General features: G+C 41.4%; 1 protein-coding gene across 2 annotated transcripts in view; it reads left to right on the forward strand.

The window, feature by feature from the left end:
• The window catches only part of LOC132866497 (proto-oncogene vav-like), a 50,965-nt gene that overhangs the window by 8,338 nt on the left and 18,731 nt on the right, over positions 1 to 23,896 (forward strand). For both annotated transcript variants that reach the window (XM_060899303.1, XM_060899304.1), the window contains exons 3-13: positions 2,983 to 3,099; positions 4,017 to 4,075; positions 4,233 to 4,298; positions 4,496 to 4,604; positions 4,787 to 4,882; positions 5,056 to 5,124; positions 6,098 to 6,201; positions 6,489 to 6,588; positions 7,335 to 7,430; positions 7,518 to 7,586; positions 7,868 to 7,954. In XM_060899303.1, the coding sequence (XP_060755286.1) occupies positions 2,983 to 3,099; positions 4,017 to 4,075; positions 4,233 to 4,298; positions 4,496 to 4,604; positions 4,787 to 4,882; positions 5,056 to 5,124; positions 6,098 to 6,201; positions 6,489 to 6,588; positions 7,335 to 7,430; positions 7,518 to 7,586; positions 7,868 to 7,954 (972 nt within the window). The remainder of the gene's footprint in view (positions 1 to 2,982; positions 3,100 to 4,016; positions 4,076 to 4,232; positions 4,299 to 4,495; positions 4,605 to 4,786; positions 4,883 to 5,055; positions 5,125 to 6,097; positions 6,202 to 6,488; positions 6,589 to 7,334; positions 7,431 to 7,517; positions 7,587 to 7,867; positions 7,955 to 23,896) is intronic.

Below are 23,896 nucleotides of genomic sequence, written 5' to 3' on the forward strand. Positions count from 1 at the left end.
TTACAAAATACAATTATGTTGGGGGCGGCACGGTGGTGTAGTGGTTAGTGCTGTCGCCTCACAGCAAGAAGGTCCGGGTTCGAGCCCCGTGGCCGGCGAGGGCCTTTCTGTGCGGAGTTTGCATGTTCTCCCCGTGTCCGTGTGGGTTTCCTCCGGGTGCTCCGGTTTCCCCCACAGTCCAAAGACATGCAGGTTAGGTTAACTGGTGACTCTAAATTGAGCGTAGGTGTGAATGTGAGTGTGAATGGTTGTCTGTGTCTATGTGTCAGCCCTGTGATGACCTGGCGACTTGTCCAGGGTGAACCCCGCCTTTCACCCGTAGTCAGCTGGGATAGGCTCCAGCTCGCCTGCGACCCTGTAGAACAGGATAAAGCGGCTAGAGATAATGAGATGAGATGAGACAATTATGTTGGTCAGTAAAACATTTGAAAATCTTTTCTTTGTACTTTTGTCAGTTAACCTTCATCCTACCAAGTGGGGTCCATCTGGACCCCGCACCTATATGTTTGTTTGCCATTTTAAAAATATGTGACATACTGCCTCACCATTTTATGAATTTGTCGGAATTTATGTCTTAATTAAAACACTAAAGCACCGGAAGATCAGCTTTTTGCATTGTGAAGGTATAATTAATTTGTTACTGGGGTCCAACCGGACCCCAGAGTAAAGTTTATCTGTCTTTCATTTTATAATTGAATAGCACACTGAAAGTTAACTTCTTTTATTTCTTTTATGTTCCATAATGAAACTACCAAGGCATTCCTTCTCGGGGTCCGTGTGGACCCCACTGCTGCAATAAGCACAGGCTGCAAAACAAAAGCCCTAAATTATTTTACAATTACTTTTTTGTTTTAAATTCTGTAAGAAAAGACCTAAGTTGTAATCCAGAATGTTTTACAGCTGCATGAGCTGCAAAAATCATGTATATAATGCCAATTTTTTTTTGTGCTAGTTATTGCAATATTATTACAATGTTATTGCATTTATAATACATCATTGATATTCAGCCATAGTGGATTTTGTTCTTCAATAAAGTTATGTCTGTTTGCTGCATTGAATTGGTTCTTACTGCATTGATTTCAAGGTATTCCCTCCTGGGGTCCATACGGACCCCGCCTGGTAGTTTGTGTATGTAAAATTGGCTGGTAGGATGAAGGTTAAGTGTGTTCTTTATGCCTTGGGCCCTTTAGTGTATTGCTGTTATTAATACAAGATGTTCTGAACAAAACTTATCTGGTGATTTTGTCTTTATAAGCTTTAATTTTAAAGAAAAGTATTGGGGTCCAAACGGACCCCACATGGTAAGATTAAGGTGTAAAATAGCATGGTAGGATGAGGGTTAAATAAAGATTAACATGAATTAACAAATCCTAGATTTTTTGTTTGTTTGTTTTTATTGTATTTTGGAAAATATCCCAACTTTTCTAGAAATGGGGTTTGTACATGAAGCAATTCAATTAGCAACAAAACTTATCAAAACTCATCAGTAATATGTTTACATAGTAGTTTTTGTCCACTCTTGATGAACTGCATCACCTTAAAACTTAACGACTTTGATGAAGTTTTTAAGCTCCACCCACTCCCACCATCACGCCGTGTTGTATATACGCCTGAAAAATGTTTCCTGCTTTACGAGTCAAATTTCTTCATAATCCAAACTAAAGTTTGTGATGAATTGCATAAAAACATTTGTACATATATGGTCTACAAAATATAACGATATAAATTTTCTTTCATCTTCTATTTTCATAAATAAATAAATAAATAAATAAATAGTTCTGTAAAAGTTCTTTATAAATCCACCTTTCCAAAACTTCTGAATCTAAATACTGTAAAGGTGAGCAGGATGATGATAAGGGGGTGTGTCTAAATTTGCATCCTCATGGATATTCGTAAAGCTTGGGCTCTCGGTGTACCTGTAGATGAAAATAGATCATATTATATGTCGCAAATCTTGGGGCATTAAACAAACATGAATAAATATTTATGAGTAAAGGCGTTAAATGTTTTGGTTATTTGATAAAAAATCACTCTGATAAGAAGATAAGAATTTATTAACAAACATGAGAAAGAGGAAGTGTGAAGCTATTCAATCCCTTTCCTGTGTATTTATCTGTGTGTGTGTTGTGGTTAGTCCAGTTCTCCTTTAGAGCTGCAGCATTAATATTTGCATGTGGTGTGGAGATTGGCACTCAGACTGTCCTAGACTAACCTCGTTATATCTCCGAATTCTACTTTAATCTCTCTCTCGCTCTCGACGTTTCATCGTTAAACTCGTGCCACACATCGCTCAGAAAAACAAGATGGGGGCATGAAAACACATTTCCACACTTCTCTGTGAAATCTGTGCCTCAGAAAGAGAGTCCAGCAGCAGCTTTGGACAGGTTCGCCTCAAAAACTAAGAGACTACTTTGCTACCACTGGTCTGGAGATGCTCCGCCCACCTTACATCACTGAAACTGTGCCATTGGCTGAAATCATGACCGCTTTACAAGAAGTGTGTGTGTGTGAGAGAGAGAGAGAGAGAGAGAGAGAGAGAGAGAGAGACACTGAGTCATTATCTGTATGATAGGAAAATAATGAGATAGCAGTAAAGAATGTGTGTGTGTGTGTGTGTGTGTGTGTGTGTGTGTGTGTGTGTGTGTGGTTTCCCACATTTAGTCATTTTATGTCCAGTTCGTCATTTCAGACCTGATGGACGCTTTTCCGCTGTGTGCTTTCCGAGGGTTTCCCTTACACACACACACACACACACACACACACTTAGCACTCAGTCTCTCTCTGCACTTCCCCTATCATAAACTAACTTCCTCTCTCTCTCTCACACACACACACACACACACACACACACACAAAGGGATATACACTATACACTCCACCAGTATCTCTCTCTCCTATATTTGTGAAACAAAGTGTTCCATGTATAAACCACCAGTGTGTGTGTGTGTGTGTGTGTGTGTGTGTGTGTGTGTGTGTGTGTAGTTCCTGTGTCTAAAGAACATCAGAATGTTTCTAACTGCATGTCACGAGCGCTTTGGGATGAAGAAGAGCGAACTGTTTGAGGCCTTCGACCTTTTCGATGTCAGAGATTTTGGCAAGGTCGACATATTTCTCTTTAACATCCCTATGAACGCTTAGAAATGTCTTATGTCACACTGTGCACTCTTATTCCTGCTGTCTCCTTTACTCTTATTCCTGACTTACGTTATTTCTGTGAACTACCATTCCGATCTTCTGTATCCCTGATGGACTTTTATCCTGCCCTGTAAGCTCTTATTCCAGCTTTATGTCACTTTTACAAACTCTTATTACATCTTTATGAACTCTTGTTCTTGCCTTACTTCACCCTCAGGAGCATTTCTTACTTTCTCGCATCAGTCTAATGATCGTTTATTTGTGGACTCTCTTTGTGTTTTTCCTGCTTTGCGTCACCTTTATAAACCCTTACTCTTGCTTCATGCCACTCTTCTTAGCTCTTATAAACTCTGTAAGCCATTTCTGCCTTACTTCACTCTTATGAACCTGTTTTGACCCACAGCACACTTATGACCCCTTATTCCTGCTTTATGAAATGTTATTTCCGTCTTATTGAACCTTTATCAGCAATATTTTCTGCTTTACATGATGATAAGCTCTTATGTCTTTTGAACTCTTATTCTCTCTTACTCTTATGCTGCCTTATGTCACCCTTATGAACAATAGTAATTCCCTTACGTCTCCTCATGTTGCCTCATTGCACGCTTCACATCACATATATCTGAATCCACATTATGCCATCCTTATATCCTCCCATTTCTGCCTTATGTCACTCTTATGAACTCTTATTGCTGCCTTACTCCATGTTTATAGGCCTTCATTCCTGCCTTATGTCACTCTTATGAGCTGTAGTAAATGCATTACTTCACATCACATATTTTCACTCTCATATCCTGTATACACTGTATTTCTGCATGATGTCATCCTGTTTGTGCTGTACGTCAGCCTTATGAGCTCTTATTCCTGTCTTATGCCTGCAGGTTATTGGAACGCTGTCCATCCTCTCTCAGACCTCCATCGCTGTTCAGAGAGGCTACAGGTGACCACACTTTCATTCTCTTCACATTAACAGACAAACAGCTGCAGTGCTCATAAATGTCGCATTAAAAATACGTAATTATATGTTAACCGATGTAGGACGATCAGGGGGCGGAGCTTACGTGAACTCCACCTTATAATTTGTTTTTCCTGCGCAGGCCGTTTCCCAGTGAAGTGTGTGTTGGAGACGATGATATCTACAATGGCCTCTCTGACCAGATGGAGTGAGTGTCTCTCTCTCATTCTGTCTCACTCTCTGTTTGTCCTACTTTCTGTCTCTCTCACCCTCTGTCTCTGTCTCTCTATCTGTCTCTCTCACACTCTGTCTCACTCTCTGTCTCTTACCCAATCTCACTCTCTATTTCTCAATTACTCTGTCTCACTCTCTCACTGTCTGTCTCACTTTCTGTCTCTCTTTCAGTGACACAGTGGATGAGGATGATGATCTGTATGACTGTGTGGAGGATGAAGAGAATGAAGGAGACGACATTTATGAAGACCTGATGAGAACAGAGGAAACACCAGAGACAGTGAGGAACACACACACACACACACACACACACACACACACACACACACACACACACACACACACACACACACAAATAATTGTCATATAATTATTATACATTTTCAAGTTCAATTTTGTGTGTGTGTGTGTGTGTGTGTGTGTGTGTGTGTGTTTGTGTGTGTGTGTGTGTGTGTGTTTCAGCAACAGAAAAGTGAAGTGGACAAGAGAGGTTGCTGCCTTCAGGAGATCAGTCAGACTGAGGAGAAATACACACAGACCCTTGAGTCTATACTACAGGTACACACACACACACACACACACACACACACACACACACACACACACACACACACACACACACACACACAGATTTGATTAATTCTCTCTAACAGCAGCTGTGTGTGTGTGTGTGTGTGTGTGTGTGTGTGTGTGTGTGTGTGTGTGTGTGTGTGTGTGTGTGTGTGTTGCAGCACTTTATGAGGCCACTGCAGGCTTTCCTTGGGCCAGCTGACATTGAGAACATCTTCATGAATGTAGAGGTAATCACACCATCATCCATCCATCACTTGACCTCTCCATCCATGCATCCATCCATCATCTGTCCATCCATCCATCAGTTAGTCCATTCATCCAGCACTCCTTCCATCCATCCATCCATCCATCCATCCATCCATCCATCCATCCATCCATCCATCCATCCATCCATCCATCCATCTATCCAACACTCCCTCCATCCATAAATCCATCCATCTGTCCATCCATACATCAATTAGTCCATCCATCTATCCACCATCCATCCATCACTCCTTCCATCCATAAATCCGTCCATCACTCGACCTGTCCATCCATACATTCATCCGTCCATCCATCATCCATCCACCCATCCATTACTCCATCCATCTATAAATCTATCACTTGACCTCTCCACAATTAATCACTCCATCTATCCAGCATCCATAACTTTATCCGTCAATCACCCTACACATCAGTCATATCACACATCCATCCTCCTATTCATCATCACTTTATTCATCCATCACTGCACCTATCAATCACATCATCTATCCATCCATTACTCTAATATACACTTTCATATCAGTATGAAAGTTTATCTCTCTATCTAATGCACTCATCCATGAACACATCCATCCATTCTTCTAAACCATCTGTCCATCAGTGGTTGCCATCTTTATTCCTCCATCCACTATTCCATCTATCCATAAAGCGATTTCTTTTGTAAATCTATCTATCTATCTATCTATCTATCTATCTATCTATCTATCTATCTATCTATCTATCTATCTATCTATCTATCTATCTATCTATCTATCTATCTTCCTGTTTATCCGCTGTATGTATCGCGCTGTGCAGAGTTGGATTTCTCTGATGATCCTCCCAGCTGTGTTTATTTGTCCACCATTTAATCCTTTCATCAGTTCTTCTGTGCATTAACTCACTGTGTGTGTGTGTGTGTGTGTGTGTGTGTGTGTGTGTGTGTGTGTGTGTGTGTAGGAGTTAGCCGATACACACCGTCGTCTGCTGAGAGAGGTCCAGACGTCGATACTGTCTTACGGAGCAGAGAATCTTTACCAGGTCTTCATCGATTACAAAGAGAAGTGAGAGCGTTTTCAGGATTTCTTCTTCTTCTTCTTATTATTATTAGTGACATCATTCTTGACTAATGTACATCTCGACCGCTGTGTTGTGGCTGAGAGCTCTACAGATGGAATGAAATATCTCATGGTTCTGATGATATGTCTTTTGGCCTGTATACAGTAAAGCTTTGTGTGTGTGATATAGTTTTGTGTGTGTTTATGGTAAACTCGCTCCTTCAGCAGTTCTGAGACTGCTGTGGGATGATTGCGTGTTCCATGAGTTAGTTTTGTGTGTGATGTGTTTGCAGGTTGTTGCTGTACGGCCGATACTGCAGTCAGGTCGAATCAGCAACTAAACAGCTGGATAAAATTGCCAGTGCGAGGGAAGACGTCCGGATGAAGCTGGAGGTAATGAATCGTAAACACGCTACCACATGGGCAAACGACATTTATACAACCAGAAATAAGCGCTGTGTGTGTGCTGTTGTTGCTTTTGAAAGATAATAAACGACAGTGTTTTATTCCTCTTATTCCATGTCAGTTTGCCAACAATTATAATTTTTTACTCAGTAAATAAACCCCCCCCAAAAAACCTACTTTTTGTTCATGAAAGAAATTAGTTCCTGTTCTCACTTAGGTTATAGCAGCTATAAACAACTGTCCCGTCAGTAGCCTCTCTTTATTCTCTCTCAAAATTAATAAGACAAAAAACCCTGCGGTTTGTTACACAGCTCAGTGAGAAACTGTAAAGTGTAAACTCCTCTGTGCTGAAGAAAACGTCACGAAGCGTAAAGTTCCAGCGTCACCTCTGACTGAGACACAGCGCCGACACTGGAGACTCCTTACAGAGAAGATGCATAAATAAACACATTTCTCCTCACGGAAAACGTCACTATGTCAACGATTACAGACATTTTTTAAGCTGTTTATTGTTAGTGATTTGTCTGTTATTGGACATGCCCCTGTGAATGAGCTGTTACTATGGAAACGATAACGTATTATAACGAGTGTGTGAATATAAACCTGTGATTCGCAGCTGCGCTGCTGTCAGAGCTGCTTTTAGAGAGAATTAATCAACATCTGTGTGTGTGTGTGTGTGTGTGTGTGTGTGTGTGTGTGTGTGTGTGTGTGTGTGTGTGTGTGTGTGTTTTCAGGAGTGCTCAATGAGGGCGAACAGCGGGCGTTTCTCTCTCAGAGACCTGCTGATGGTGCCCATGCAGAGAGTGTTGAAGTATCACTTGCTGCTGCAGGTAAGACACACACACACACACACACACACACACACACACACACACACACAGAGGTAATGGACATAATCACTGTGTATCCTGTCTCAGGAACTCGTGAAGCACACGGTGAATCCCACTGATAAGGACAACTTACGCACTGCACTGGATGCCATGAGGGTGAGTGTGTGTGTGTGTGTGTGTGTGTGTGTGTGTGTGTGTGTGTGTGTGTGTGTGTGTTTTATATCTGACAGTATCTGAGCTTATGGGGACACTTGGCTGGATATTTATTTATTTAAACAAAAAACCACAAGCCGAAAGGCTACTAATAGATTTAGGTGTCAGTTGAAGGTCCTCACAAGAATAGGAATACAAACACCTCTCTCTCTCTCTCTCTCTCTCGCTCTGTCTCTCTCTCTCTCTCTCTCTCTCTGTGTGTGTGTGTGTGTGTGTGTGTGTAGGATCTTGCTCAATGTGTGAATGAAGTGAAGAGGGATAACGAGATCATTCGTCAGATCACAGCCTTTCAGCTCTGTATCGAAAACATGGTAAGAACAAAAATTTAAACATTTATTTGTTCTGATTATTATGGGATGTATCATGATGTTTAGCACTCATTGGTATTGAGGCTTCAAAATATCGTCATCTTCTTTTTTTTCCCCGCAATGACTGCTGTGTGCACCAATCGAGATAAAGTATCACTTTTGTCAAATCTTTGTTCATTTTTACCTTATATGGTCATTTCTTCCTGTTATCCTGTTGCAGATGTTATTGACTCACCTCCTCATCCCTGTTACTTCATCAACTTCAATTTTATACACTACATCAACTCACAGTATAATATCTTAGAAGTAGGATTTATTCAGCTTCTGCGTGACGTAGCGATGCCAGATAGCGAGCTACGTTACGTCGCAGGGTTTGGGGTTAGTCAGCGCACTCTTCGCTAAATATGTTTAAAAAGCAGAGGCGGACAAAGAACCCAACTTCATTACTTAAGTCAAAGTACAGATCCCGCTGGTCAAATGTGACTCCGATACAAGTGAAAGTTGTCCAGTCAAATTTTTACTTAAGTTAAAGTACTCAAGTACTTACTTTTAAAAATACTTAAGTATTAAAAGTACATTTTCTGTCATTGCATTGTTGTATTATTGCCACAACGCTTACAAAACCTAACGCCGCTACCAAAGACAGAAATGTGAATTCACAAAACGAACACATGCTGTGCATCATGGCAGTTTAACGTTAAGCTAGCTAGTCAGTGAAACTCCACCTGACATGCTAGCAAACTCTCTTCACACTCAAAATCATATTGGGTAGCTAACGCTACTAGAAAAGAAAGATTTCTACATTCTGGTTATTTGGCAAGATTATGCTAAAACATATTTCTGAAAAGACTTCAGATAAGTTAACGTTATTCATGTTAGCGTAACTCTGTTTTTACATGCTAACTAACAGTGTCCAAGTTAACTAGCTATGTGTTAACGTCAACCGTGGACAAGGCTACGGCAACTTGGCGGGAAAATCCGCAGAAAGTCATGTGACTAACCAGACTGCATCGCTATTGCAACGTTATCGCTAGCTCTAAAAGCACAGACAAGCTTTCTTTTGGAATAAAACGTTTTAATCCCTCAACATGCTTCTGCAGGTTGGACGGCGAGTTTTTGTAGGCTGTGATGTGGTTTGTTTTCAGCAAACAAAGCGAACATTTAAAACGAAATGACTCTTTAATCCTTCCAGAAAACTGAAATGTGGGCTCATGTGCCGTGAGTGCGTGAGTTCCCCAGAAGAACCGCCTCCTTCCATTCTGCCATCAACTGATCGTGTAGAGATAACGCTGGTGAGAAATCATTGGACTTGATTTTATCCAGTCTATGGACGTGACGTGACCCTAGTGATGGCTGATCGGCTCTCAGTGTCACCTGTGAAAAAAAACAATCACATTTTCGAAAATAAAATAAACAAACATCCATTTTCAAAGCTGCTTCATAGTAACGAGTAACGAGGACCTTGATAGAAATGAAATGGAGTGAAAAGTACGATATTTACCTTTCAAATGTCATACATGTCAACCTTTGGTCAATCAAACCTGTATAACCAACCTCCAAAATCCGTATTTCCCTTATAAAATGCAAATTAAAATAACCACACAACCACAACAACAACAACAACACGGCTCAGCTACATGCACAAAACAATAATTATTACAAAAACATAGTTATGACAGTTACACAGCATCAAGCAATTTCCTATTACCTTTCAAAAAATCCTTGTAACATAATATCAGACACATCCGGGTCTAAAAAATTCAGATATGGTTCCCAAACCTTAAAGAACTGGTTTGACTTTGAGTGTATTACACATGTAAGATATTCTAGAGGTACCATGCCAAACAATACATCATGCCAACCCTTAATAGTAGGCACCTTATCACTGATCCATTGCAATAGAATATTTTTTCTAGCTGCGTATGTTAGAATACAGTAAAGTCTCTGATTCCTTGACATCACAAATCTGCCTGGAAGACCCATAATAAGAGACATAGGTTCCATTTCTACGCTCACACCCAGTATCTTTTCCATTTCCGTTACAACATCTGACCAATAGCTCTGCAGTTTATGACATGACCATAGGCAATGAGTTAAAGTACCAATCTCTGTTTTACATTTGAGGCACATTGGTGACAAAGTGTGATTAAACATATGTCTGCGGTTAGGAGATATGTGCATTCTATGTAAAATCTTGAACTGTATTGATTTAGCCCGGTTACAAACTGAAATTGCTTTAGCATAGGTCCACATATCATGCCATTCATTATCTCTTATTGTAACAGAGAGCTCAGTCTCCCATTTTTCTCTAAGCTCCTGTAGGCCTACAGCTGGTAGAGCTCCATAAAGTAGTCTAATAGACATCCTCCCATATGTTCCAAACAGCACTCTCTCCAGGGGAGATGTTTCACAGTTATCAGTGAGAGTTGTACTTTGTAATGTATAGTGTCTTATCTGTAAATAACGGAAAAAATGCTGTCTGGGAATATTGTATTTCTCAACCAGTTGACTAAATGACATTATCGTCTTATTAGAGAATAGATCATTTAACTTATATATGCCATAGCCACTCCAAAGCTTAAAGCCAGCATCCATCAATCCTGGTTGGAAATCAGGATTGTTCAAGATGGGGGTGTAAATTGATGTTAGTTTTGACCTTCCTTCAAGCCTACGGGCTAGTCGCCATGCCTTAATTGTATTGAGGGTGATAATATTATCACAGAGTGATTTAATTGTTTTAAAGTTTTTGATGAACAACAAGTCCCTTAATGGGTATTTAGATAGAGAAGTTTCCACATCTAACCAGACAGACCCGTTGTCAACAAAGAACCAGTCATAAATATATCGCATATGGGCACATATTTGATATTTTCTAAAGTTCGGTAAATCTAGCCCACCTTCAGAATGCGGCATCTGCAAGGTAGTCATCTTTAGTTTGGGTTTGCGTTTGCTCCAAATGAATGCACTGAGCCAGCCATTTAGCTTTTTCACAACTGCATTTGAAAACAAAATTGGAATCATTTGGATACAGTAATCTAGGCAAAGTATTCATTTTGATCATAGCAATGCGTCCTAGCCAGGAGATTGGTAATGAACTCCAACGCTCCAGATCTTGTCTCACCTTCTCAAATAGTGGGACAAAGTTGGCTTTGTACATTTGTTGAAATTCAGGGGTTATGAATATACCTAGATATGTAAAGCCCCCGGCGGCACGGTGGTGTGGTGGTTAGCGCTGTCGCCTCACAGCAAGAAGGTCCTGGGTTCGAACCCCGGGGCCGGCGAGGGCCTTTCTGTGTGGAGTTTGCATGTTCTCCCCGTGTCCGCGTGGGTTTCCTCCGGGTGCTCCGGTTTCCCCCACAGTCCAAAGACATGCAGGTTAGGTTAACTGGTGACTCTAAATTGAGCGTAGGTGTGAATGTGAGTGTGAATGGTTGTCTGTGTCTATGTGTCAGCCCTGTGATGACCTGGCGACTTGTCCAGGGTGAACCCCGCCTTTCGCCCGTAGTCAGCTGGGATAGGCTCCAGCTTGCCTGCGACCCTGTAGAAGGATAAAGCGGCTAGAGATAATGTGATGTGTGATGTGTGTGTAAAGCCCCCTGGGGACCACTTGAAGGGGAAAGAAGGCAGCACATTAGGAACTGACTCAAGACGCCCAAGTGGCATGGCTTCTGATTTTGTCAGATTAATCTTATATCCAGAAAATTTACGAAACAAGTCAATAACATTGAGTAATATGGGTATTGATGTTTCCGGGTTTGCAACATAGATCAAGACATCATCTGCATAAAGACTTATCTTATGGTCTATCTTGTCTATTTTTAAACCATGAATAGAAGGTGTTGTCCTTATGGCCTCTGCTAATGGCTCTATGACCAAGGCAAAAAGAAGGGGGGACAGGGGACAACCCTGTCTAGTACCTCTAAATACAGAAAAGTTGCCAGACCTGATACCATTAGCTAGAATAGCTGCTTGAGGGTTATCATATAGGACCTTAACCCATCTAATAAAATTATCTCCCAAATCAAATTTGTCTAAACAGTAAAATAAATAAGACCATTCAACTCGGTCAAACGCTTTCTCTGCATCCAGAGAAAGCACCAAACCATCCATCTGCCATCTTTTAAAAACTTGAATGATATTCAGAAGACGCCTGACATTGTTCGAAGAGTTTCGTCCCTTAATAAATCCGGTTTGATCCTCCTTTATGATCTTTGGTAATAAACCCTCAAGGCGTGTGGCCAGAACTTTTGCCAAAATCTTTCTGTCAACATTTAGAAGGGATATGGGCCTATAGGAGCCACATGCCTCTGGACATTTCCCTTTTTTAAGAATGAGAGAGATATTTGCCTCTCTTAATGTCTGGGGCAATTCGTTTTTTGAGAATGCATCATTAAACATGCTAACCAATGGATCCACTAATAAGCCAGAGAATTCTTTATAGAATTCAACACAGAACCCATCAGGTCCTGGGGCTTTCCCATTCTGCAGTACTTTTATAGCATTAATCGCCTCTTCTCTGGAAACAGGGGAGTTAAGAATAAGCTTATCCTCTGGTGATACAGTGGGCACTTCCAATGGAGCAAAAAAATTATCCATCAATACAGATACACCACATGAAGTGTAAAGATTATGGTAAAATATCTTAAAAGTGTCATTAATAAGCTTATTCTCATATATGAGATTGCCCTGTGCATCAACAAGGGCTGCAATGGTTTGTGACTCCGCTCTTTTCTTGGTGAGATAAGCCAGATACTTTCCAGGTTTGTCCCCATGTTCATACATCCTTTGTCTAATAAATCGAATTTTGATCTCTTCATCTTGTGTTAGAAGATTATCTAAGGTTATTTTTATTGCATTTATTTCTGCCATAATAGCAGGGGATGGGGATGCTACATAAGCCTCTTCTTTAGTTTTGAGTTCCACCATTAACTTATTTTGCTTCTCCCTTTTTTGTTTTCTTTTACTGGCTGAAAAAGCAATAATTAACCCTCTAGCAAACACTTTAGTAGTTTCCCAAAGTAAAGCTGAGTTATCTGTGGACTGGGAATTAGTAGTCAAAAAATACCCAAATTCCGTAGTGAAGTAATCAAGAAATGTTTGATCCTTCAAAATAGATGTATTCAGTCTCCAGCATCTCACCCTACTATTCACTCCTTTAATGGAGAGATCCAAAACCACTTTAGCATGATCAGAAATCAAGATGCTGCCAATAGAGCAGGACAGAGCTCTGTGCAAAGAGAGCCTTGATAGGAAAAAAGTAATCAATTCTAGTATGACAGCCATGGGGAGCAGAAAAAAAAGTATATGCTTTATCAGTAGTATGAAGAGCTCTCCAAACATCTACATATCCAAGTTCCTCACAAATTGCACTGAGAGCTTTAGTTTGTGGTGAGAGAGGCATAGCTTTAGGGGGGAGCCTGTCCATCATTGGGTTTAATAAACAATTAAAATCCCCACCTACAATGGCAATATCTGACTGAATAGCAGAAAAATCCAAAAACACTTTTGTTATGAAGTCCGAAGGGTGAGCAGGAGGATAGTATTGAGGTATTTCACCTGACGTCACAGGGTCACGTGACACCCCGGTGTCCACCATTTTGGACGGCAAGCTAGCTAATGTCAACAACAGTAGCTGGTATGTTACTGTAGCAATGTTTACGGTCAGTCATTTGGATGACTGTTAAAACCTTTCAGTCTCAAGTTTTTCCTTTACTGGATTTACTAGTTTACTGAGCCAGCCGGCCCCGGAGCGCTAGCTAGCTAGCCAGCCAGCCGGCCCCGGAGCGCTAGCTAGCTAGCCAGCCAGCCGGCCCCGGAGCACTAGCGAGCTAGCCAGTCAGCCGGCCCCGGAGCGCTAGCCAGCCGGCCCCGGAGCGCTAGCCAGCCGGCCCCGGAGCGCTAGCCTGCCGGCCCCGGAGCGCTAGCCTGCCGGCCCCGGAGCGCTAGCTAGCTAGCCGGCCCCGGAGCGCTAGCTAGCTAGCCGGCCCCAGAGCGCTAGCCAGCCAGCCGGCTCTGGAGCGCTAGCCAGCCAGCCAGCCGGCTCCGGAGCGCTAGCCAGCCAGCCAGCCGGCTCTGGAGCACTAGCCTGCCGGCCCCGGAGCGCTAGCCAGCCAGCCGGCTCTGGAGCACTAGCCAGCCAGCCAGCCGGCTCCGGAGCGCTAGCCAGCCGGCCCCGGAGCGCTAGCCAGCCCGCCCCGGAGCGCTAGCCAGCCCGCCCCGGAGCGCTAGCTAGCCAGCCAGCCAGCCCGCCCCGGAGCGCGCTCAGTAAACTAGTAAATACAGTAAAGGAAAAATTTATAACGGGCCATGTCTCAACAGACTAAGAAGTTATTTCAATGACATTTAATAACATTTTGTTTATCCTGAGGACCGAAAGTAAATGAAAATGTGAACAAATCTTAGCTGTCAGTGAACAATCCTGGTGGAAGCAGGTAAATGTCGTTCTCTAAGCCTGCTAACCTCAATTTTTGCAAATCCCTCTCCCTCTGCTCGCCCTGTAAATGCCCTACGTCGCTGGATAGTGAAGGTGTTTTCTGCATCTCGCTCCTTTTTCTTTTATGTTTTTCGTTTGTCGCCTTCCTCGCATTCAAACTGATTCGAGCCGTGACGTCCAAAATGGCAGTGTCACATGACTTGGTCACGTGAGTGAAATACCTCAATACATTCAAAATAGAGATGGTCACGCCCTGTATAACACCCTTAACAATAACATATCGGCCACTTTTATCTTTAACACAATCCAGTACTGAAAATTGTAAGTTCTTCTTTACCAATATAGCTACCCCTCTACTCCTTGAAGTGAATGAAGAGAAGAAAACTTGTGCAAAACCTCCCCGCTGCAGTTTTAAATGTTCATCATTTAAGTGCATTTCTTGTAAGAGAGCAATATCAATATTACCTCTTTTCAAAAAGGTCAACATTTTTCTTCTTTTAACAGGATTATGAACCCCTTTTATGTTCCATGTACAGAGGCGCAATTTATCATTTGACATATTGTCTGACTTTAACCATAAGCTTACACAAATAATAACCTATACTGAGCATGTGTCATAAAACGTAAAAAAAAAACCCCATAATGCATTCACGGAGCCAAGAGAGAAACACTGCTGATAGTGTAACAAAGAACGATCATACAAAGAAAAACAAGTCCAACTTAAAAGTTCACGGGGGATATCCCTGCTACCTAACCTGCAGGGAACTCTAAACGTCATCCTCGGCCAGCTTAAATAGCTTGCCGTCCAATCCTCATCTCTTACCATAAGTAAAGCCACTATTGAGGCGCTTTTAGCCTACACAACAACAAAAGAACCCTCAATAAGAATAGTAAAAAAAACCCCAAACATTTCAGCACACTCACAGTGGCTAGACAAATAAAATATACGAGTTTTCGTTAACGTTAAGCAGGGAGGTACTACTTACAAATTTACCAGGCTAATCAGTGTCCACTTTATCATCCTCAGACTCATTGCTCTGGCTCGACCTAACGTTACCTCTGCGTCCCTCCTCCAGCGACTGTACAAGTAATGTGGCATCTTTAGGAGAGTTGAATCTTGTCTGTTTTCCGTCCAATGTCACGCTCAAAGTAGCCAGATAGAGCAACGCATATGCCACGTTAAGTTTCTTCAGTCGTGTCTTCGTATCATCAAATGCCCTGCGCCTCCGTACCACTTCAGCCGAGAAGTCGTTGAAAAAGGAGATCTTGGGCTCCCTGGATGTAGAGCCATCTTGATCAAGGGATCCTAGCCGCCTCGCCGCCTCCATTACTCGCTGTTTGTCTCGAAAGTTGTGGAACTTCAAAATCAGTGGCCTTGGACGCTGATTCGGGCCAGGTTTTGGTGCCATGGATCTGTGAGCTCGGTCAAGCTTTACGCGGTTGCCTTTCGTCGTCATTTGGAGGTGTTCGGGAATCCATGTTTCTAAAAATTTCACTGGATCTTTCCCTTCTGAATCCTCCACTAAGCCAACGACACGCACATTACACCTGCGACCCCGATTATCCAAGTCATCGACATGTTCAAGCATATCACGAACCTGCTTTTCAAGTGATGCTATCCTATCTTCTGAGGCTATGGCCGCTTCCTCAGCATCGAGGATTCGTTTTTCAGCCTCTTCGATGCATGTGGCAACAGCTTGAATTTGTGAGGTCTGTTCTTTAATGGCATCGAGTACGGTGGAGATTTTCGTGTCGATAGCTTTCGTGAGATTATCTGATAAATTATCCAAAGCCTGGACAATGCTAGGTTCCATAGCGCTTGCCGTCGTTTGCTCACCTCTCAGGCTAGATTTCGCAGGAGTATTCTTCGTTTTTTTCATCAATTTTTTGTCCATAGTCGATTTTTGTCCAAAATAAGTGTCTAGGTTCATATTAGGGTACCTCCCTCGCAGTTATTTCGTATGTCTTTTATACAAACACGTATTTATATAAAAAAAATAAATAAAGATAGCCACTGGAGCTGCCGAACAGTGCTGCTCACTCTACGACGCCATCTTGTTCCCCCAAATTAAAATAATTTACATAAAATTTGAATGATAATTAACAATGATATATCCCAGTTACTTTTTATTCAATATTAATAACAATAAACCTTCAGAATGAATACAAAGCTCCAATGTTTGGCAAAAAACACAAAGTGTTATCAGCGTAGTTACGAAGGAAATACTTCGTTGTTTGGAGACAGGTTTCACCGAGCGGCTATTAGGCGCGAGACTTCATATTAGCCACAAAGTCAGGAAAATCTGTTCGTAAAATTACGTTATAATGACCAAATACAATGAAAAGTATTTTTCCAGTCTCACCTGTGAAAGGTAATCCCATGTGATCTCGTTTGGACGGTAAACCTGTTGGTACAGTTAAACGCAGCACATGAATGAGGCGTCTTTATTCTCGGCTACTGTCTAGACGCTATACCAGAGACGGCTGAAGAATCTCCACTTTGCCACATCCAATATGGCGGCGAGGATGACGTATAATTCTACGCAGAAGGCGGCGTCTATGTTTATATGTCTATGACTTCCTGGTTGGCGGGATTCTCGCAATGCGGTGTGCGCATGATCAAAAGTGGAACGAAGTCTCGCTACCACAAGATAACGCGCGATTTCATAAGACTCTTTACTGGGTGTCTGTGGTGTACAGTACGTTTGTAAATGTTATGCGCTCTTTTATCATCGTGGGAATTGATTATAGCGCTAAATAAATATTGAAGTTTTTTTAAAGAATCCGTATAACTTTATTTATACGCCCGTATACTACGTTTATTGAATCAAATCCGTATAAAATACGGACATTCCGTATAGGTTGACATGTATGAAATGTAGTGAAAGTCGTACGTTTCTAAAAAAAATAATACTCAAGTAAAGTACAGACACTCAAAAAGTGTACTTAAGTACAGAACTCAAGTAAATGTACTTCGTTACTGTCCACCTCTGATAAAACGTCTCGATTCGTTTGTATCCGTATAGAAAATGTAGCTAAATGCATAACAACGTCTGTTTTAATGACGCTAGGCTTGTGGCAGGATTTAGTTTTTATTGGAGCGGTTTTGTCCACCGTGTTGTTTTGTTAAAGTTTCATCTGGTGAACAGAACTGTGACACCCCAATCTGAAAGTATCAGTCTGGTTTCACTGCTTTATGAAGGCACCAGATTAGCAGCGTCTTGTTTGATGCAACTCTGTAAAACCAGAGCGCTGCACCCTGGAGCCTTTTTTTTTTTTTTTTTTAAACCACATGTTCGACGCGGAGTTACATCACACTCTGGAAACACAGACTATCACACCATGACACACTTCTTTTTAAGGCAAAAGATTTCTCTTTTTAGCAAACGCAGACCGTTCATTTGAAACAAAGACGATTTCTGACACTGACGAGGAAACGATATTCAAACAGCACTTTTTCCTGATGAGATTTTCAGCATCATCAAACTTTTTATACTCCAGTCAGCGTTTATTCGAGTCGTTTCGACACATTCAGTGCTGATACAGCATTCAATTCGCATGTGATCATTAGGCATGTGTCAAAATATAATGATATAATTAGCTTCAAAACTGCAATTTTATCAAATGTGACGAAAATGGAGTTAAACTGAAACTTCAGGATGTTTTTTTTTTAAACTTGGGTCCTATTTCCCATCTTTTTAGGGCCAAATTTTTTACTAGGGACAAAAATGATTGAAATCGTCCAGTATTGAGTTTGAACTTTATAACCGGTAACCATAAAACAGCTCGTCTCGTCTCGTCTCGTCTCGTCTTCTTCCGCTTTATCCGGGACCGGGTCGCGGAGGCAGCAGTCTAAGCAGGGAAGCCCAAACTTCCCTTTCCCCAGACACCTCGGCCAGCTCCTCGGGAAGAACACCGAGGCATTCCCAGGCCAGCCGAGAGACATAGTCCCTCCAGCGTGTCCTGGGTCTTCCCCGGGGCCTCCTCCCAGGGGGACATGCCTGGAACACCTCCCCAGGGAGGCGTCCAGGAGGCATCCGAAAAAGATGCCCGAGCCACCTCAGCTGATTCCTCTCGATGTGGAGCAGCAGCGGCTCTACTCCGAGCTCCTCCCGAGTGACTGTGCTTCTCACCCTATCTCTAAGGGAGCGCCCAGCCACCCTGCGAAGGAAACTCATTTCGGCCGCTTGTATCCGCGATCTTGTCCTTTCGGTCATTACCCAAAGCTCATGACCATAGGTGAGAGTCGGAACGTAGATCGACTCTCCATAAAACATCCATAAAACAGCTATAAAATCTAATTCTATGTAGCAAACTGAAAGGATTTCTGATGTTTACAAAAGATGCATACATGTCAACCTTTAGTCAATCAAACCTGTATAACCAACCTCCAAAATCCGTATTTCCTTTATAAAATCCGTATAAGATGCAAATTAAAATAATTTACCTAAAATTTGAATGATAATTAACAATGATATATCCCAGGTACTTTTTATTCAGTATTAATAACAACAAACCTTCAGAATGAATACAAAGCTCCAATGTTCGACAAAAACACAAAGTGTCACTCTAATGTTCTGAATTGTACTCCATGGCAGCTTTTTTAGCGCTCTGCACCAATACCTCACGAGGCTGCACGTCACAGCAAGTGTCTGTGTTGATCTTGCCGGAGTGCCCATTCAGAATCTTTTCAGTCGCTAGTGAAAGTCGCTCAGGTAGAAATATGCGTTTCAAACAAAATGTTACTTCCCGGTTGGCGGGATTCTCGCAATGCGGTGTGCGCATGATTAAAAGTGGAACGAAGTCTCGCTACCACAAGATAACGCGCGATTTCATAAGACTCTTTACTGGCTGTCTGTGGTGTACAGTACGTTTGTAAATGTTATGCGCTCTTTTATCATCGTGGGAATTGATTATAGCTCTAAATAAATATTGAAGTTTTTTTAAAGAATCCGTATAACTTTATTTGTACGCCCGTATACTACGTTTATTGAATCAAATCCGTATAAAATACGGACATTCCGTATAGGTTGACATGTATGAAGATGTCACGCAGAATTGATAAAGAAGTTTATTTCCAGAGTAAAACCTGAATATTTACCTGATTACGACAATATAAATGAGTGTCTGAGAACACGGAAAAGATCCCATTTGTAAATATCAGAAAACAGCCCTGTGATAATCAGCTACAGACACTGACTGTGGCGCTGCGTCAGAGACTGAAGAAGCGAAAGGTAAAACAACGACTGGGGGAAGCCATGGCCTAGTGGTTAGAGAAGCAGCTTTGGGACCAAAAGGTTGCTGGTTTGATTCGCAGGATTAGCTGAAGTGCCCTGGGTGTGGTGTATGTCACTCTGGATAAGCGCTTCTGCTAAATGCCTGTAATGCAATCAGTGTTGAAACAGACATTTTCTAGTTTCTTTCCAGTTACTGAGGGAAACACACACAGGTGTATCTCTACAGAGATGCTTCCCATGTTCTCAGACATTTATAAGAACATTATGAGCCTGTCTGTGGAGAAAACAAGCACTTTACTTTGATGGAGGTGATTGCCCCGTAGGATTACATTGTATAGCTGTTTTGTGGTTGCCAGTTATAGTGTTTTAACTCAACAGTGGACCAATTTCAATCGTTTCTGTCCATAGTAAATATCTGGAACTAAAAAGAAGGCAAAATTGGGCCCAGGGTAAAAAATCCCAGAGTTTCCCTTTAATCAGTGACAGCACAATTTGTTAGTAAAGAAGTTTCTTTTCCATTCATTACCTTCATTCGTTGATTTTCCAGAACTGTTTTAAATGAACCGCGAGTTGGCCTAGTGGTTAGCGTGTCCGCCTCTCGATTGGGAGATCACAAGTTCTACTTGTAACTGGGTCATACCAAAGACCATCATAACTAGATAGAACTCGACACCAACGGCGTCGATGGAGATGCCTCCGCCTGGTGGACTACACGCCTTATTAAGTTGTGATTTGGGGATGGACATTTGACCTCACAGTAATCTTGACCTGTGACCTTTTAACCTCAAAATCTAATCAGTTCATGTTTGTCCCAAAGCGCACAAATGGTGAAAGTTCGGTGAAATTCCTTTCATTAGCCTTTGAGATATCGTGTTCACAAGGTTTCAGGACGGACGCACGCACGGACAGACGACCCGAAAACACAATGCCTCCTGCACCTTAAAGTGGCGGAGGCATAAAAATGGTACCATCTGGCAAGGCACGCTGCAATACAGATACGAGTGAGGAGTCAAACTCTTGTGGTTACCAGAGGACCCGCCCCCCCACTGTAACCCTAGCTGTATAGACGAGAGGCCGAGGGCTATAGAAGCAGAAATCAGCACCACCTTAAGGGCCTGGTTAGTACTGGGATTGGAGACTGCCTGGGAAGACCAGGTCCTGGCGTGGGAAGGACTTTGGCTTTTTATCTTAAATAAAGAATTTGTGGGTGGCACGGTGGTGTAGCGGTTAGCGCTGTCGCCTCACAGCAAGAAGGTCCGGGTTTGAGCCCCGTGGCCGGCGAGGGCCTTTCTGTGTGGAGTTTGCATGTTCTCCCCGTGTCCGCGTGGGTTTCCTCAGGGTGCTCCGGTTTCCCCCACAGTCCAAAGACATGCAGGTTAGGTTAACTGGTGACTCTAAATTGAGCGTAGGTGTGAATGTGAGTGTGAATGGTTGTCTGTGTCTATGTGTCAGCCCTGTGATGACCTGGCGACTTGTCCAGGGTGAACCCCGCCTTTCACCCGTAGTCAGCTGGGATAGGATCCAGCTCGCCTGCGACCCTGTAGAACAGGATAAAGCGGCTAGAGATGATGAGATGAGATGAGATGAGATGAGATGAGATGAGATGAGATGAGATGAGATGAGATGAGATGAACCACTGAGCCATAAAATGTTTCAACAAACCATTTTCTCCAACATATTCTAGTTTTTTTTTTTTTTTACCATTTAGCCTTGAGAATTTGGGTGTTCACGCTTTAGCTCTGTTTCCGTGGTTACAGCAGCACCCCGAAGTGGTGGTTTCTACTCTGGAGTCATGGGTAGTTTCGTACTGGATGACATTTAATTGATTAAAACAATATTTTAAAATAGAAGAAATAACATATTTATATCGAACATACATATCATAAGTCATAGTAAGGCCCCTAAACACTACTCGATACACCCTACACCCTGCTAAAGTAGCGTATAACATCATTTAACAGTTGTGTAACTCACAAAATGTTCTCTAACCACGATACCTACACCTACATCCACACACCTCCACCTTCTGTAGGATAATTTACCGTGTAGAGCCATCGCTATTAATCGCATTAACTACAACTAATCATGAACCTCCACAGAGTTCAGTGTTTGCCTCTATTATACGTTTGCCTTTGCTGGCATTTGTTTAAATTTGTCTAAAATTAAGATCCTTAGAAAACGATTGTCCACATATCACCCTCTAAATTTAACACACTTTACCTCAAGGCACAAGTAGTCTGTCTATCTTCTACCTTGAATTGAATGTAAAAGAGTGATAATATTTTGAAATGTTCTGAATTAGGAAGTTATGGGTGTTAGATATTGCATATATTATATTACATTATATTATTGAATATTAAAACAAGTGAGACAGTACGATTAGAATAGAGTCTGAATGAAAGCTTAAGGGAAAGAGTGCCTTGCTGTTGTAGGGAAACAGTCATGCATACAGTTTCCTGTTTAACAGGAAGTTGTGGTGGCATTTACAAACTAAATTGTTTGCATCCATGAGTTTGTGTTGTACTGCTGCATGCTAATGTCATTCTTGTGCTAAATTCTATCTCACTGTACTTCATGGAGATAAATATACTGTAGATTCACTTTGTGATACAGCAGCACAGGAATAATATATATATATATATATATATATATATATATATATATATATATATATATATATATATATATATATATATGAGTGATTCCACGCTTATGGGTACTGAAATGGGGACATGAACTTATTCACCTTAAACCATTTCTTTTTTTACCATCAGGTCACAAAACATGTAATCTTTAATGAATGATATGTTAAAAGATAACTTTAATTTTCTGAGATGTAATAAAAACATATTTATATGCCAAAGTCAAGCCTATGAGTTCCAAAATGATGACTGTTACATTACTTCTGTTACGATTGTCCATCTCGCGTCTGTTACAAATTAATTACAATCTAGCTCTATACCATGTTAATCTTATTGAAAGAATGTGTATGTTTATTCTACTACACATGTTTATTAATTATATTTGCTAAAACATCACCTTCCTATGTTTCAAAAAGTAATTCTACATTGTTAAAATTGAGAATATATATGCCCACAACACTTCTGTTACGTTCTGACTTTGGCATATAAATATGTTTTTATTACATCTCAGAAAATTAAAGTTATCTTTTAACATATCATTCATTAAAGATTACATGTTTTGTGACCTGATGGTAAAAAAAGAAATGGTTTTAGGTGAATTTTTAAAAATAAGTTCATGTCCCCATTTCAGTACCCATAAGCGTGGAATCACTCTCTCTCTCTCTCTCTCTCTCTCTCTCTCTCTATATATATATATATATATATATATATATATATATATATATATATATATATATATATGTATGTATGTATGTATGTATCTACAGTGGTATGCAGAAGTTTGTGCACCCCTGGTCAAAATCGCTGTTACTGTGAACAGTTAAGCAAGTTGAAGATGAAATGATCTCCAAAAGGCATAAAGTTAAAGATGACTCATTCCCTTTATATTTTAAGCAAAAACTATTTTTTATTTTCATCTTTTAGATTTTCAAAATGACAAAAAAGGAAAAGGGCCTGAAGCAAAAGTTTGGGCACCCTGCATGGTTAGTACCTGGTAAACCCCCCCCCCCCCCCCCCCCCCCCGGCAAGTATCACAGCTTGTAAACACTTTTTGTAGCCAGCTAATAATCTTTCAGTTCTTACCTGGAGGATTTTCACACATTCGTCTTTGCAAAAGGCTTCCAGTTCTACAAGTTTCCTGGGCTGTCTTGCATGCGCTGCTCTTTTGAGATCTATCCACAGATTTTCAGTGATGTTTAGGTCAGGGGACTGTGAGGGCCCGGGCAAAACCTTCAGCTTGGGCCTCTTGAGGGATTCCATTGTAGATTTTGAGGTGTGTTTTGGATCATCGTCTTATTGTAGGACCCGTCCTCTTTTTAACTTCAGCTTTTTTACAGATGGTGTGATGTTTGCTTCCAGAATTTGCTGGTATTTATTCAAATCCATGCTTCCCTCGACCAGTGAAATGTGCCCTGTGCCACTGGCTGCAACACAACCCCAAAGCATGATCGATCCACACCCATGCTTCAGAGTTGAAGACGTGTTCTTTTCCTGGGATTTGGCACCCTTTTTTCTCCAAACATACCTTTGCACATTGTGGCCAAAAAGTTCTATTTTGATTTCATCAGTCCACAGGACTTGTTTCCAAAATGCATCAGGCTTATTTAGATGTTCATTTGCAACCTTCAGATGC

Source organism: Neoarius graeffei, chromosome 18 (genome assembly GCF_027579695.1).
Source record: "Neoarius graeffei isolate fNeoGra1 chromosome 18, fNeoGra1.pri, whole genome shotgun sequence".
NCBI classification, from domain to species: Eukaryota; Metazoa; Chordata; class Actinopteri; order Siluriformes; family Ariidae; genus Neoarius; species Neoarius graeffei.